At 38.1% G+C, this 16,634-nt stretch overlaps 1 protein-coding gene across 2 annotated transcripts; it reads right to left on the reverse strand.

Annotated features, from left to right (window-relative positions):
• Positions 1–475: 475 nt before the first annotated feature.
• si:ch211-136a13.1 (HHIP-like protein 1) lies at positions 476–16,634 on the reverse strand. 2 transcript variants are annotated; one of them, XM_067508405.1, is made up of 15 exons: positions 16,414–16,634; positions 15,595–16,183; positions 9,284–9,548; positions 8,513–8,792; positions 8,235–8,360; positions 7,976–8,119; positions 6,548–6,660; positions 6,093–6,233; positions 5,637–5,711; positions 5,350–5,476; positions 5,016–5,161; positions 4,650–4,731; positions 4,430–4,512; positions 3,860–4,207; positions 476–1,947 (listed from the first exon to the last, which is right to left on the reverse strand). In XM_067508405.1, exons 2-15 carry the CDS (start codon positions 15,904–15,906, stop codon positions 1,199–1,201), a joined length of 2,991 nt encoding a protein of 996 aa, XP_067364506.1. In that variant the 5' UTR covers positions 15,907–16,183; positions 16,414–16,634; the 3' UTR covers positions 476–1,198. The 2 variants fall into 2 exon arrangements, with proteins under 2 accessions (XP_067364506.1, XP_067364508.1); XM_067508407.1 differs by lacking the exon at positions 16,414–16,634 and having other exon boundaries at positions 15,595–16,407.

Consider the following 16,634-nt stretch of genomic DNA (forward strand, 5'->3'; position numbering starts at 1 on the left):
ATAATTGCATGTTAAGAAAAGTTATCCAAAAGGTGTGCAGTCAGTCACAAAAGTATCATGTTCAGATATTTAAAATGTATGTGCACATTTGCAGCTCTGTTAAGAAATTAAGGTACATGAACAAATGCATGTGTGTGTGTGCGCACGTGTGTGTCTCCCCACAGATCTGGGTCAGTGGCAGACCACTAGACTGTGTAAATATACAGCTTTATAAATTGCACAGTGTTATGGCTCTCTCTTGCGTTGGTATTTGGGATTACAAGACAATCTGTAATGGACTGTTTCGTGCAGTGTGTAGCATCACAGATGCTTGTGTTGCCTAAATACTGTAATTTGTTAATGGATCATGTAATCAATATGGTTCAATGAGCCTTTGTTGTGGTATATAGTACTTGCTTTTTTTTGGTGTCTATGATCTAGAGTGCTATCAATCTTTTTTGCACTGTCAGAGAATAATAGAGAAAATTGCAAGAAATATTTTTTACAGTAAACTTTATTCATGCCACCGGTGCTCAATGCTGTTAAATCTCTTTAGTGTATATAAAAGTGGAAACATATAACTACATTCATCCTACAGAATGTCCAGCATTTCCTTGATAAACCTTTTTTTTATCTTAAAACTACATTCATAAAGGTGTCAAAATGCAAATAGAAAATAGACCAGCTGAGATTTTACAATACAAAAATACAAACATCTTACTTTTTTAAAAACCGTGGGTGGCATTTTTTGAGTACATGTGTAAACACAATTAAGGTTCATTAAGGTTTTCCTAAACTATTTTAATCCATTTTGACCAGTTTGGTGAAAATTAACATTATTAATGAATAAAACATTGCCTCAATCTCTCAGAATTGAAAAAGCAGCAAGTTTTTGTCAGTATAATTGATTGCAACAAGGGTCCTCAACCCAGAATTTGAAATGTCAGAACGATGTAGATGGACAATTGAAATTGAGAAATAGAAAAATATGGTAAACAGAAAAACATTTAAAAATAAAATAAATGGAAATGTTATGAAAGTAACAACATCAACACTTAAAAATGTGCACTCTGAATAACCATTTATGATAATATTACAAACTCTTCTCCTATGCCTGGTTCCTCCTAATATCACTATTCACTAGTCACTTTGTGTATGTGATGGTACTTTACATTTCTCCATCATCTTCCTCTTTTCTTTTACTTTTAACCCCTCTTTGCTAACCGCAGATCACCCCTACATCTTCACTGTGTGAGCAGTTGTGTTTCCCAACCAGGGATCTCTTGCACTCCAGCAGCGAGCTCTCCCCGCCCTCACACTGCACGTCATCAAGCAGGATCCTAACGCTGCTGTGCGCCTCCCCCAGAATAGCCCTCTTCATCACCGCCACTACCTTTGTGAAGCCAAGCTGTCGACACACCACGGTACCCGCCTTGGTGTTGAAAAGGTCATCGCACACAGTCCCCCACCGCCCTCTGATAAAGATCTCCACTCTGCCTCGATCTGATAAACCATCAGCACTGACCAGTCTCACTGAGCCAGCCTTCAGCCTTGTCCTTCCCCTTCCTCTTTTGTGCCCATGACCTCCATCTTGTCCTCTGGCTGTCTTATATATTTGGTTGCCCTCCCTAGTGCTTCCCAGCTTCACTCCAAGCCGCAGCTTCTCTTCCTGTGTTTTAGGCAGTGTTGTGTTGATTGGTGGTCTCTGGGATTTGTAACTTGGTGTTCTGGCTTTCTGGCTCCAGTCTGATGGTTGTGGTGTGATCAGCGCACCAGCAGGCTTGCCATAATGTGCAGAGGTCACAGTCCCCTGTGGTTGGTTCAGGGATGTTGTAGATGGAAAAGGAGGAGGTTGTGGTGAGGTTAAAGTTTGAGAGGTGGTAATAGGGGGTGGATGAAGGGATCTGTCGATGATTGAGCTTTGAGCAATCCTAGACGAGGCTGCAGTCATGATGGCTGTTCGATAACCTAAGAGAGAGACAGAATCACTCTCTTTATTTGAAAAATTGAGCTTAATTTTTTTTTTCATTGGTATGTTTCACATTTTGAAAATATGCATGTGGAAAAGGTTGGATGGGACGTTTGATACCTTGCTCATGTCTGTACATTAAATATGAATCTACTGCTGGGAGCTGCTTAGCTTTGTCTAAACAGACTGAAAGACTGGAAACATAGGAAAACAGTTAGTCTGGCTCCAGCAAAGTACACTTTCCAGTGCCCTGAAGACCCTTAATTAAATAATTGTATCAAATAAGTTTTAATATGAACAAAAACATATGTTTTAAGCTGTACATGAAATCAATGTGCCTGTCTAAGAAATAAACAAAATCCCCTGTAAAACTTCAACTCAACCACAACCTACAAATCAATACACAAATAATGTGGATTTTGTTTCTTTAGGACAGAGCCAGATAAGCTGTTTGCCCCCTTCCACTGCTAAGCTAACCACATTTTTACTGCACCTTAAAAGAGCAGAGATGAGGTTGAGAATATTTTCAATAAAAAAGCAAATATGCATAATTACAAAAATTACAAATGACTCATGTAACTAGTACCATAGAAATGCTGATATAAATGCTGAGTATCTTTTATTACCTGACAGTTTTCTGTTGAAGAATGGCAAAGAAAAGACATTAACACAGGCACACAAAGATGAATGTCCAAACTTAGGCTGACACAGAACCATTTATTCACAATAAATAATGCCTGATTTAACGTAAAGAAGCGCAAATACTAATCACACAAACAACCACTGTTTATCCTGCTTTAGATTCTTGTACCAGCCAAAGAATAATACACTAGCAGGAATTCAATTGGAATTGAAGGCCTTTAGCTACTTCCACTGTACCTGAGTATGACACGAATTTGTGCAAATCATTCATTTCCATTCTTTATCTATACAGGTGAATTTACAAATTAATTTTATAGCCATGAGACACTAATGTAATTTACACTGACTTTCAAACAAATTTACAGCAATTTTATTAACATTTAATGATATGAATACTACTTAAGACTTTAGATTAAATTTTAGAATAAATATTACTATATAAAATTCTTTATATAGTGCAAAACAATGACTGTGCAAAACAATCCAAACAATAATTTAAAATAAAATAGTACTGACTTTGCTTTGATGTTTTCTCCTTGACTTAGATTTTTTTCTTGCCTTGTAATTCCCTTGTAAGTCGCTTTGGGTAAACGTCTGCAAAATGACTAAATGTAAATGTAAATGTATCAGAGCTGAGGTGCACTAATGTTTGTTGCGAAAAGTGCATTGGTTAGTTTGGACTATTCCAGTTTTTAAACTGAGTTTTATAGTAACACGCTTTAATTGCCAGAACTGCTCTATAATTAATAATTATCTACTCAGCAGTATTTTAAAGAGACGTACAGATCAAAACGTGGAAAAATATCTCCAAATGTAACAGTAAATCAATTCAGGCTTACCTGCTAAAGTTTTAGGATTGTAATGATTATTCTTGCTATAATTATTATTCTAATGTTTACTTCTAGCTTCTCTGTAATAGCACTGTAATTTATAGTTTTATATTTTAAAAGTATTGTGACTCTATTTAGGTTAATTGTAAAGAATCTTTCATTTAAGAATATGCCTGACAAAAAGGTTAATTTGGCCATTAAGCCGTTAAAATGTAAAGCAGAAATAGAGTGCAGAAGCACAAACCACCTGGTCTGATACTGGTGGATAATCCCCTTGGCAATGTGTGCACTAGTCTGGTAGGTGTACTGTTAGTCCTGACATTCGGCTGTTGCTGGGTAGTTGAGTAGTTACTGGACCTAGTGTCTGGGTTAATAGTCAGCATGGAATTTGGATAATCAGTGGAGTAGGTTTGGTAAATGGGTGAACCAGTAGGCCTACCAGTGGGTGTGGTTGTGGCAGGAGTTGTTGCCATGGCCATCTGCACAGTTGTTGGTACGGTTGTTGATTTTAGTGTTGTTTTTGTAGTTGGTGGTAATGTCTTTCTTGTTGTTTTTCTTGTTGTCAGTAATGTTGTTTTTCTTGTTGTAGTTGTTATTGTAGTTTTTGTTGTTGCTGCTATTGTTGTTGGTGGTGGTGGTGGCAGCTGCATTTTTCTTATTGATTTTCTTGTTGGCATTGGCGGTTTAATTATTATTATAGGTTTTCTTTGTGGTTTTTTTGTTGTTGTACTCTTTCTTGTTGTCGTGGGAACAGGTGTGGTGGTCGGTTTCTTGTTGATTACAAATTCTGCAAACAAAAACAGGAAAATATCAAAACATTTGTACAGCACAATAAACCTTGCATATACTTTGATACATGAGACCATAATATTTAACTATATGTTGCACATTATGACATAATAGCATGTTTAATATTATTCTGTTAGCATTCAGCAGATAAAGCTCCAGTGGGTTTTCTGGTAAAACAGAAAGTAACTCGGAAATGCAGTGAAAAGGACATTTTAACAACCTTCTTTGGGGTGAAAATGAATCAGTTTTCCCTTTATCTTAATAGGCGAAGGCTTGATGCTGCATCTTCCTGGCGGAGCTCGTCTGTGTGATCGGGAAAGAAAAAAAATAGCATAAGCAACACATCAATTCAGTCAAATTCAAACCTAGACCTCTGCACCACAGGGGGAGCGTGGTAACGTGTATTTGCTGCTAAAGTGCTGTTGGTAATGGTAAGGTACCTGGAAGGGTCCACTATCTTATAGATGACTCCTGCTTTGGCTGTGGCACTTGGGACACCTGTGGCTAAAAAATACAATTCACCTACAAGGATAGAGGAACAGACAAAGTGAGGGAGACAGAGATGGGGAGGGAATGACAAGAACACTCTAGGTGAAAATATCAAATACATCTCTGTGGAATTTTCTCAGGGACAGACCCCTTGTAAATCAGCAGCACGCTTTTATTAATTCCACCCAGATTTTAAGTGAAGAGTAACCCTCTCTGGAACAGTTTAAACTCCTGTTCTATTGAGACAATCCTTTAACAAAATCCATGTGACATTAAGTTTTGTTGTTTTTGTCGAACGCAGTGAATAATGTCATTACCTGACTCATCCTCAGAAAATGAGATGATGTATTTATAATAGGTGTTGATGAGTTTAGGAAATCTACAGGTCTGGTCTCGTCCCATACAGATCTCATTGTACTGCCATTCACCTGAGGTTGTGTTCTCCTTTAAGGACATCAGTCGCCTAAATGAAGAAAAACAAAATATGCATATCAGTAAAAGTATACACGTGTCTGCATTTTTTGATGAATATAAAGCTGGTTGTACTTTTTCCCTGTACTTCAACCACACTTAAGTCTTGATGTTACCTTGACACACATGCAGGGACAAAAATCTTCAATTTCAAGTTTTAAATGCAGCAGAAATACACACCCACTCATAAAATCCCCAAAGATGTAGAGTCCGTTAAGGTTGGGCATCTGACAGCCTCTGTAGATGTATCCTCCTGTTACTGATTTTCCGAGCTTGTGGGGGTAGGCAAAGATTGGCAAGATGTCATCTACACAGAAAAAGACATACAACAACACATTAGTTTGTCCTGTCCTTTACTCTACTAGCACACATCTGTATCCATTTTGTGAGGCAACTTTATGTACCTCTTTGTGAACATTTGAACCAATTCATGGACTCACTGAAATAAAACCAGAAAGTCGACTAACCTAGAGAAGAGTTTTGACAGAGTTTGCGATCGTAGCAGCTGAAGCCTTCTTTGGCCCTCCATCCATAGTTGCCACCTTTAAACAGGTATTGAAATGGTTAATGTCACTTATAAAAAATATATACGATTCACTCTAGGTGCAATTGCTTTATAATGTAAAATATGTGTTAAATTTATGTTTATCAAACAACCACTGTTGATTAGAAAAGGAAACATGGATTACTCATCATAAGCTGTAATTCCATGTTTATTTAATGACTTTAAAACCAGACCCCATTGATTTTATTGTTAGAAAGACAATGGAGATAGTGTATTATCACAGGTTGTTTATGTACCGTGAGAGTGAACGACTCCTTGTGGGACTTTCTTAAAAACTGTCTTCACATACTGAGTGTTGATGTACTTATGCTAATATCCCTCTAAACTCAAATGTTGCCACAAACAAAAAGCATCCTACCTTTAACAATGAGGTCAACCTCTTCATACTTGTTCTGGCCCACGTCACCACAAAACATCCTGCCTCTGCCTTGGCCTGTAGTGGGGTCACCACGGTCAATGGAGCAACGCCACATGTTGCGCACTCCATAGGCATAAATCTCTGCCAAGAAAGAACGAAACGTACATGTCGACACAAATAGCACACAAACCCTCTAATGACTGAAAGAATAAATCACAGAAACCCAAAGCAGGTTTCTGGAATAAAGAATGATTTAACTTCTGTAATAGCCTCAAGGTAAGTTTTTATCTAAAAATGGCTGTGTTTAGCAAAACTCTTTCCATATTTTCTTTTTCTTTCAGATTTTTACTGCTTTTCTTACTGCAGTAACACTTTGTGTGGCCTCCTAACTTTTCATTTAAATGTTGCTTTCATCTCGGACATCAGCAGATGCGATTAAATTGTAAGACATTTACCCGGTCGTGCTTCCTTCTCTCCTAGAAAAGGGTTGTCTGGGGGAATGCTGTACGGGGCTCCATCATCATTGTTGTCCACGTCAATACGCAGCGCTTTGCCAAGAAGTGTTGACCTATTCAACACAAAGAGTAGTTCGGGGACTGAGAGAAGATAAAGGAGCTTTCCTCTAAGGCTCTTTTAAAGCTCTTTTAAATTTAAAAAAAATATTCAAACATGCTATTACACTGTCAAATCTGTACAATGGTTATTATCCCTTTTTATCCATCAGATAAGTTTTTCTTTTTCCCTTATTTCCTACAGTAACTGTTTCTATCTTTCCCCAGTCTCTCCTGTCATTCACTATGAATCCTTTTCCTTTCTATGCCGTCGTCAATGTCTCTTTTGACTCCTTTTCCGCCCTTTCCAATTTCCCCCCTTACACTCTCTTAAATCCACATGTAAGTGTGTGGCAGTCTGCAATGTGTAGTGTCAATATTAGACTTGGCAAAGTTTATTTTTCCTCATTCCCAGAAGAGCTTATGCAGTATCTCATCCAAACTCCATGAGTAAAACCTACACTGTAACAAAAACGAGCTCAGTGTTTCATGTTTCTAACCTGCCTCTGATAACACCTCAAATCCATGCTTTCGTCAGAGGGTTTCCCAAGCTGAGACAAACTACACTTTACTATTATTAATCAATAAATTCAATATATAACAGTAAAATTTTCATTTCAGTCGTCAATGAGGATGTTCAGAGAGCTGTACAAATGTGTACAGCTACATGTGCACATCGTAGATTTCGTTTTTTTTGCTGTAATTTTTGCTTTAGCCACTGGTGACCAAACAAGAATTAGGACAGCTGCAGTTCATTGCCCAGGACTGATATATTTTAAATTAACTCTAACATTACAAAACATGTTCAAACCTCCTTCTTCCAAAGTACAGAGTGAGATATTTTGTGGTAATTTTAATTGCTATAATTTGTACCCTTGATAACTAGTCATTATTATACAGTTATAAATTATTGTCTCTGAGCTTGACTGTTAAAATCTGTGTTCTCCTTAATTGTGATAATTTTCATCAAACTTTATTCAAATGGAATTTAATTAACAGGAAGTCATTCTTGTCTGAACTAGTTTGTCTCTTTACCTGTTTAGACGAGACTATTTTGTTATTAAATGTTTATGTAACTAACTTCTCAACAACGTCACAGAGCATGTTAAAAGTTAAAATGACGAGCACCTTAGGCTAACCAGAAAGATGTATTTATCTTATTTAGTTAAATGATCTTAAATTACATATAAGATAAAGCTTTGTAATTATAAGATTTATTTTCCTTTCGTCAGGATTGGCAGCTTTTGGTAGCACGCATAAGTTTGATCTGTTATTTTCTTAAAACACTGCTTTCTCAGCAGCAGGCTGGTGCATTAGTTAGATTATACTAACTTGTTCTGCGAGTTGCCAAACTTTCCAAAGGGGTCCCCAGCTCGCCCACCATCACCGATGAAGATGTACAGGTACCCATCATGGCCAAACAGAAGCTGGCCTCCATTGTGATTGGATGCTGGCTCTACCACCTCAAGAATGGTTCTACAATAGGTATGGATGAATTTAAGACAAGGGTGCACAGTATTTCACTGGAGGTCAGTTTCACCATCCAGGTTACAGAAAGTGCAGGTCAGAAAAAATGATTTGAACTTGTGACCTCTCAGAGGAGTGGTCGAGTTGGTTTTCATCATGCGTTGACAATGTGAACTCGCTGATGCGTATCTTCTCCTCCCTCTTGACAGACACAGAGTAGTAGACATAGGCTTTTTTGACCGTGGTGAACCTAAGTACAAAGAAACTAAATGAGAATATCCACATCATACTTTTCCCATACTGTAGGTGCAGTGACCTTCTCCACTAAAAACTGCAATAAACCACTGTTCATTTCTCTGTAACCCTAACATATACTGTAACTGTTGTTATGAAAGTATTAACCGTGGGTGCAGGGCTATGCAAAGGAATCCCCTCTCATCTCCAGCCCAAGGTGATGTGAGGACAGCTCTAGTGAGGTTGAGGAAAGGACGGTCGATCCTGGAGCCATTGGCCAAATACACCCACACATAACCCAGTTGCTCTGCGACAAAGAATCGATGGGTTCCATCATCTGCATGGATCATGGCCACAGGGTTACGGAGCCCATTGGCAACTTCCTGTAAGCACAACTCCAGACAGCCTTGAGGATCTTCACGTACTGAGCCGAGGTTGGCATTTAATTCTGGGCACAAAAAAAGAGGATAGACAAATAGAGATGATAAAGGAAGTTCAAGGTAGAAATGTAGGGTTTATGAAAAATAAAGACACAATTAGCTTCGAGGGATCAGTTGTATTCAAGTCTAGAGTGGTGTGAGATTTGTTTACTCCAGCCTCTTGATGTCCAAATGTTAGTATACAAAAACAGTTTACGTCATGTGAAAGATTTATGATCAAAATAAAAACCTTTGACCACAAAGGCTAAATACAATGTATATGCACAGTCTATCTTTAGCCAGGGTTTGCGTCAGTCCAAGATTTGAATCCACAACTGAAATGTCCTAGAAACTACGTATCAGGTTTGTGCTTATTTCATATTCGTATTATTTTAGGTATATAAATAAAAAAGATTTTGCTCATCCCCTGCCTTTTCCTCTAGGACCACCAGCAGGTACAAGATTTAATCTACCTTTTTAAAACATATACGTGTGTATGTCCAACAAGTACACACCATACCTGCATTAGTCAATACGTTGGGATAGCAGTACTGTTTGTCCTTCAGCTCCAGAAAGTTGCAAAACTTGGTGCGATCGTCTTCTAACAAAGCAGTCAGATTTGCAAACTGCAGTGGGCTCCCTGCGTCCTCCAGGAGGAGGCTCAGGGTGTACCGGCAGTGATGCCAGTACTCGTAGCAATAATCACCACACAGTCCAGGAAGCATTCTCATAGGTGTATTGGCATCTTCAGCATCATAAAGGTGGGCAGCATACGGAGAACACTCCTGCAACACAAGATTTGACAGCTACAATTTTGGAAACTAACGTTATGAGGGAGCTATAATTGCAGCAGATTTTTAAAAGGTGTATCATTGCAGATAGAAACTTCTGGTTTCTATAGAAACTTTTATCCGGCACAGACAGTTTTAAGCCTCATCTAGGCAAATACTCTTCTGTTAGAGTTGAGGGCATGCATGGATTACACAAATAGAGGATCTGTGAACTTATTCCACCACAGCTCCCGATGACTGGTCAGGCCTGGGTTACTGTATATAGAGCCTGTCTGAGTGCACCCTGGTATAAATGGATCCCAGGAAGGTCCAGCTAGTTATTAAGTCACAACCACACTATCCACACCCAAAATGGTGAGCCGTAGGCACAGGGAGGCACGACAACCAAACCACTGTGTGGTCAAGTTGTGCTTTTTCACTCAGCGCCAGATCAGACTAATGGATCATCAGTAGGAAACATAACCGAGAGAACAAACACATATGATTACTTACTCAGTGAACATCTGTGAAAAACAAAGTGAATAAATGGTAAACAGTTGCACGAATTGTGATTAAATGCTGTGTTGGGCGGGTTTACTATGTACTCAATACCAATATGAGCAATATTGATAGTAAAAACGGGACTTACGTCCATTGTACTGTAGATTGTAAGAAGGCAAACAACTTGTTTAATTTCTAGTTGATCATTTGTTGTGATGCATCCACTTCTCTAAAAATGTTTTTTTGTTTGTTGGTACTTGTAATAGAAAATAGGTGGAGGCAAAAGTATTTTAAAAATGTATACGCATGAGAAGAAATCACTGCTCAACAGTTGCAGTAATAATAATAATTATTATAACTAATTTTAGTCATAAAGCACTTTAAATTATAAAAAGCACTTTACATTTGTCTGCAAATCACAAAGTGCTAAAGTAGTACAGTAGGCCTTGCTCTAAAAGATGACGTTCTATTTCCTAGTGCAAGTTTAGATTCTGTTATATTGTGGAAAGTGATCAGCATCAGAAAAATGTAATGCTGGCCGTGATCAAGAGGTGTCAGAACACACAATGCATCACAGCCTGTTGTGTACATGGCTGCAGAGCTATAACCTGATCAGAGTGCCGGTGCTGACTCCTCTTCACCACAACATTAAAACCACCAGGTGGTATTAAAATTATGGTTGATTGCTGTATGTTTTAATGCAGCGGTGACAACAAACTATATAAATACTTACTAGTACTCTATATATGCACAAACACAGATACATCAGAAAATGGGACACAGTCAAACATAAATACATGAAAAAATTTAACTTTATTTATAATTAAACTAACAGTGCTGATGTGTGTATGCATGTGTGTGTGTGTGCATGTGAGTGTGTGTGTGTGTGTGTGTGTGTGTGTGTGTGTGTGTGTGTGTGTGTGTGTGTGTGTGTGTGTGTGTGTGTGTGTGTGTGTGTGCTCACTGATCCATGGGTTTAAAGTATGAAATGTGCTTAAAATCCTATACTTCTGCTAATGTTTTAAAACAAACAAAACCATTAACATGTTTTCTTCCTTTACTCAGCTAAGTACATTGGTATATCAGTGCTAAAGCTAAGCTACCTCTGGCTACTTAAGGAATTTCATGCACAATTATACTGATCTGAAAAAACTGTTGAGGTCTCAATGATACAACAGCAGCTGCTTCCCCTTCACATTCTGAATCAGACTGTGGTTCATAGGAAACACTCATGGAACTACAAACATTTACAATATGCCTCGAGCTGCAACTATAATTAAGGTAAATGTTTGGCTTAAGAGAATTTGTATTATTTGTTAGGCCATATTCTGACTAATTGGTAATAAATATGATGGCCAAAAGTTTTATTACTGCTATTTATAAATAGCTTCTGAAAAACTGCTGGAGGACAGCGTGAATTTGACTGTTAGAAAAAATTGATTTAAGCCCGTTTCAGACATGTACTCTAGAGAATGTCAGGAGGATCTGGTCCTGACATTGTCTGAAGAAATACTCCTTGTAATTGCCCAAGAGGTGGTGCTTGGGCACTTCGAGCATGACACAAAAACAAAGCTACGGAAGTGACAGTGTTTTGCTTTGTAATCTGGTCATATATAACAGAATCTTGTGCTGTTCTTTGTATTTGTTTGACGATTTGCAGGTCTGGCCTTACCGACAGAAGTTTACAAATTTCATTGTCCTTCCAGTTCGACATTTTTATTGTGTTCGTATGAATGAATGAGTTCTTCACCTTCCAGTGGTTGTATTTTCTCTGTTTCGCGGCACTCACAGGAAATAGACATCATCAAGATGCCCACTCAGTCATGGAGTGTTACCTTCTCTTTTCACTAATGAGCTTGCTTGGAAATAATCCGGACTTTGCAGTAGAGAGCTGGCTGAGTAAAACGCGAGAAATGTCAGGGCCAACAGACTTGCGTTTACACATACACCTACCCCAGAAAAAGTCTGGAAAATGTCTGAAGTCCAGTGCTTGTCTGAAAGGGGCTTTAGAGAAATCCAAACCCTTGTTTTCTTGGATCTTGGATCTTGGACCCTGGACCCAGAATGAACCAAAGCTAAAAATAAATCATTGACCGAATAAGAGACAGAGGAGCTCACTGAAGCAGACATTCTTTGTTAAATGACATGAAAGTACATTGCTGGGCAGAGATCAGAGCCCTCTGGAGAAACAGCTTCAACTCTGCAAGGCAAAACAAAGGCTGCGTTCAGTCCGAGCTGCTGGATCTGTCGAAAGAAGTTTCCGGAGCAAACTAGGATGTGTAGCAAATGGAAGCTTGATTGACTAAATTTATTAATACTCTGTTTAGAGTACAGTTTAGAAAATATGTTTATAACCTAAATGTCAACGGTAAATGTGTTTTGTTCTGCATGGTGAAAAGACTTGTCATTAAAGTCAGCACTGTCTATACTTCTCCTGTTTGACGTACTGATTTGTGACTGTTTGATCTTCATTGAAAAACTAACCATTGTTCTGAGACAGTTTTATTATGGGTCCATGTATCTTGGGGTAAACATATGTAATTACTAACAGCTGTTCCCTAACAATGCAGCCACTTCACACTTCTATAATTTGGTTTTTGAACTTTCCAGCTCAGAACCGATTTATTCTAAAGAAAATCGAAGTTTTAATCCAACTGTGTTTAGATGATAAGCTGCAAAAGTTGTCATTGTAAGCAGAAATGGAAAAGGAAAAAACACACATTGTGTGCTTCAAGCGTTTTGTGGTGTGATGCATTCATGCAGTAACGATGCAGCTTTGTGCTGTGATCAGAGCAAGCTTCACTAAATGGCTTTTTAAAGTGAAAGAACCGACACATACACATAAAAGACTGACACATGTGAAAGTGCTCATTAAAAATGGAAACAGGAAAACACTGATGCACAGAAAGGTGCTTGCTAAATGTTTTTGTTGTTTTTTGTTTTAATATTAATTCTACACTCACTCAAAGGGCAGAAGAAGGCTGATCAAAAATTGCAATCACAGCATGCACACAAAAACATAAATTTTTTTTGATACATGTGCATTAAACTATATCCTCTTTCTGCCTTTTTTTAGCCCTCTGTGCCTTTCTGTTTTATTTCCTATTTTTGGTTTTATGTATCTTTCTTTCTACGTTTCATCTTTTCCTCCTCTCTCTCCATCCCTCTCTTGAAGAAACCTGACATATCCTGAACCCCTGGCCAGAGGAGGAAATGGTTGCTTGTTTGGTCAGTTAAGCTGAGAGGAATGATGAAAATCCTGTCTCCCAAACACATGCATACACAAACATTCTCATGTTTCTTTCTGACTTTCTGTCTATCTCTCTGCCAGTCCCTTTGTCACCTTTGTCTCATTAATATCAGTGCCAGGAAGCTCCTGCAGCACAGCAGGAACAAAGAGGGCCTTAGAGTAGTACCGTGGCAGTGGAACTTGACCAAACACAAACCATCAAGAACCACAGAGAACAGCAGGTCTTCTTCTAAAGAAGATTTGTAAAAAAAAATAAAAAATAAAAAAAAAACAAAGGCTTGTTGAAGAGTTTCACTTTAGTGGCATAAGTAAACTTTATTTTACCAGCCTTTTTTTTATTAACAGTTTTTTTTTTTTCAACTTTTAAAATGAGATTTAAGATAATAGTGCTCATTTTAAAAGGTTTTTAACTAAAAATAGGTCCAACTTTTACATATTTACATTGTTCTAAACTCAGGCTCTACCTAAGTCAAACTAGACTAACCACGGAAAGTCATATGTGCTGTGCAGCATTGTCATTAGATGCAGCCTGCACTGCTTTGAAGGAACCACAGTACAATATAATTACAGCAACAATGGGAACCTATATTTTAGGAGTCTGAGGATTTGTTACGGTCTTTACATAAAGTATGATGCTTTAAACCGCTGTGAAGATTACAGTTTGTTTTCTCCCGTTTTTGTGTTGATATTAAAGATGAAAGAGGTATTACAGGGACAACATTCAGCCTACTTTGTCTTTTCGCTATAATTAAGATTTTATCGGAAGCACATGGGCAAGGCCACATTTGTGCTGTACCCAGCTTTCATTTTCCCCTTAGGATTTGCACGTAGTAGTGGCACATAGTGTCTGAACTGCGTGGTCAGCAGCTAATTACGTAATGAGTGAATGGGACAGGCTTCAAGGCTCACTCTGCCAGTGAAGTAGAGGCTGGCATGCTCAAATCTGCCTAAGATTAGCAAGCTTGCAAAAGAAACTAAAATGTGTAGTGGTTCTAAAAAATAAATAGTCATTATTCCTATTTACCAAGATTGTGATCTCACTTAAAATCCAACCCCATTATTACAACATTTCTCTGCCAGACTAATGCAATAAGTATGGTAAAATGAATAAAAGATATTCAGTTTTAAAAATATGCAACTTTTATTGTGTTGAGTTCGCGTTAACTGCCTTATTTTTACTACTTAAAATATGTTACTTTTGTAAACAAATTTAGTGTTGAAATTTGCTTGAAGTCCAGCTAGTTTTTAAGCTCGTATGTTGCATAGCTAATCAAACATCCCTGTTCTGCAGAATCATCTGTAGGTACAGTGAATTTTGTTTTTAAAAGGTAGAGTCATGTCGTATGCAGTTGTTCTGCTGACGTCAGCTAACTTTATGAGTCTCATGTGGGAGAAGATACAAAACAAATGTTTTCTGATAATCTGTAAGGGATGAAGCATTGTTTACGCTGAGTCTTCTTTCAAGTCTTTATGCAACAATTTCAAGTCAAATCAAAGTCTAACAATAACTGTCAAAGTTTTGGCTTAATAGATTTTCTTTGTATTTAGTTGTAAAGTATCAAATAAATGGTCAGTTCATGTTCCTTATTCACAATCAGAGTGGTGAAGGATTTTAATAGGCTGCATTATCTGGCTCATTCACAAAGCCCAATTCCTGGACATATTATTAAAACCATATGATGCCTTATGAAGCCTGATTTAACTTTAGTGTCCAAGTGCTGTTTAACAGATGTCAAACTCTCCTAATTGCCATTAAAGCACATTATTTCTTGGTTACTGAAATTTGCCATGACGGTTCGGAAAAAAAGAGAAAAACTTTTAGTTTAACATCATTGTAGTGTATTTGGTTTCTGGCAGAGTATAAATGCCATTTTTACCTGACAAAACCCATCCCAGGAAACAAAGTCTTGAATTGAAATAAACTACTGACTCATGCAAACTGTGCACATACCAAAGACGTTGTGCTGTAATACATTAGCTGTCAACACTACGTTTCCTATTTGGGACTGCACACATCTGCAGATAGCCAAACTCACACTTGGCTTAAAATAAATGTTTAGGTTTGCAAAATCTGGGACTGTACAGCACAGCAACACAGTGGGAAAGATTCTCATGGATTCCACAGAATTTCACATTTATTTACTTTAGCAAGTGACAGCTGTATGTTTTCAGTGTGACTATAGACACATAATGAAATGCAATTATTAATAGATATCATTACTTCAACCTTTGGTTGCCCAAGAAGAGGAGAACCCACCCATATAATCAGGCATAATAACTGTTTTTGGAATTATTAAAGGCTTCTCTTACTTGACAGAGGATGTTGCGTATGTATTTTCCACAGGTGCTGAAACCTGAATGGTCGAAGTTGGCCATAATGGTGTAAAACCTAACAGATATCTCCCCATCCTTCTCCAGATCACAGCATCCAAACTTTGAATACTCCTTGCAGAAGGCCAGTGGCTGCCGGGGCTCAAATGGTGGCTTGTAGTCCAAACATTGAGGATGACAGCTCCCCTGCCAGGCTTGGAGGAGCAACAGCAGGAAGGGCAGAAGAAAACAGTGGAGGGAGGCATGTTCCAGGCTGTGATGGGGTACCAAAGTGTAGATCTTTACATTCATAGTGTTAAGATGCTGTCTTTGAGTTCAGAATAGTTTGGTACTTTACACAATAAAGCAGCAAATCAAATCGCTTTATGATATGTCAGCATCATACATGAAAAGATGTAAGTCAGTGTGCAAGTTGCGTCTTCACCAGCATCAATCAGGCACTAGTTTAAGACTCAAAGTTAGGATTTCTTTGGTATTTTGGAATGGTGGGTTTTCTCATTTCCTCACTGCCCCAGTTTCAGGCATCCTTGTGTGTTTGAATGTATGTATAAAACACACTGACAGCTGCCTGAAAGTTAAACAAAGACAAACAAAGTGTTTACAATTGCTCTGGTTTAAATGGCAAATTGCCTCAGTGATGTTTGTAAATTAGCTTTAATAAGGTCCCGAAGTGTTGCTGTAAAGAGTCCTTCAGTTTATAGATCTTATGTAACACAAGAAAAATTATTACAGTAGAAAACGCAATCCGTTAAAAAGTAATCCAACTTCAAAATTCAAAAAGTAAAGTAAAAGTTGCACCTTCAGACAAAGTGTCTGCAAAATGTTTACTTCCAGCTTGGAGTCACTTGGAGAGTTCTGCTGTGTTTGCTCTGGATTTGTGGTCACTTGCTGCAGCGGACATGGTCCATACATACAGAGACAGGGAGGGAGAGAGAGCTTCTTTCATTCAGTCACAGAGCCACGCTGCAGCCATGGTTTAGATCCCACCCTCCTCGCTCCTTTCCTCCTCCTCCTCCTCC

Source organism: Channa argus, chromosome 6 (assembly GCF_033026475.1).
Source record: "Channa argus isolate prfri chromosome 6, Channa argus male v1.0, whole genome shotgun sequence".
Lineage (NCBI taxonomy): Eukaryota > Metazoa > Chordata > Actinopteri > Anabantiformes > Channidae > Channa > Channa argus.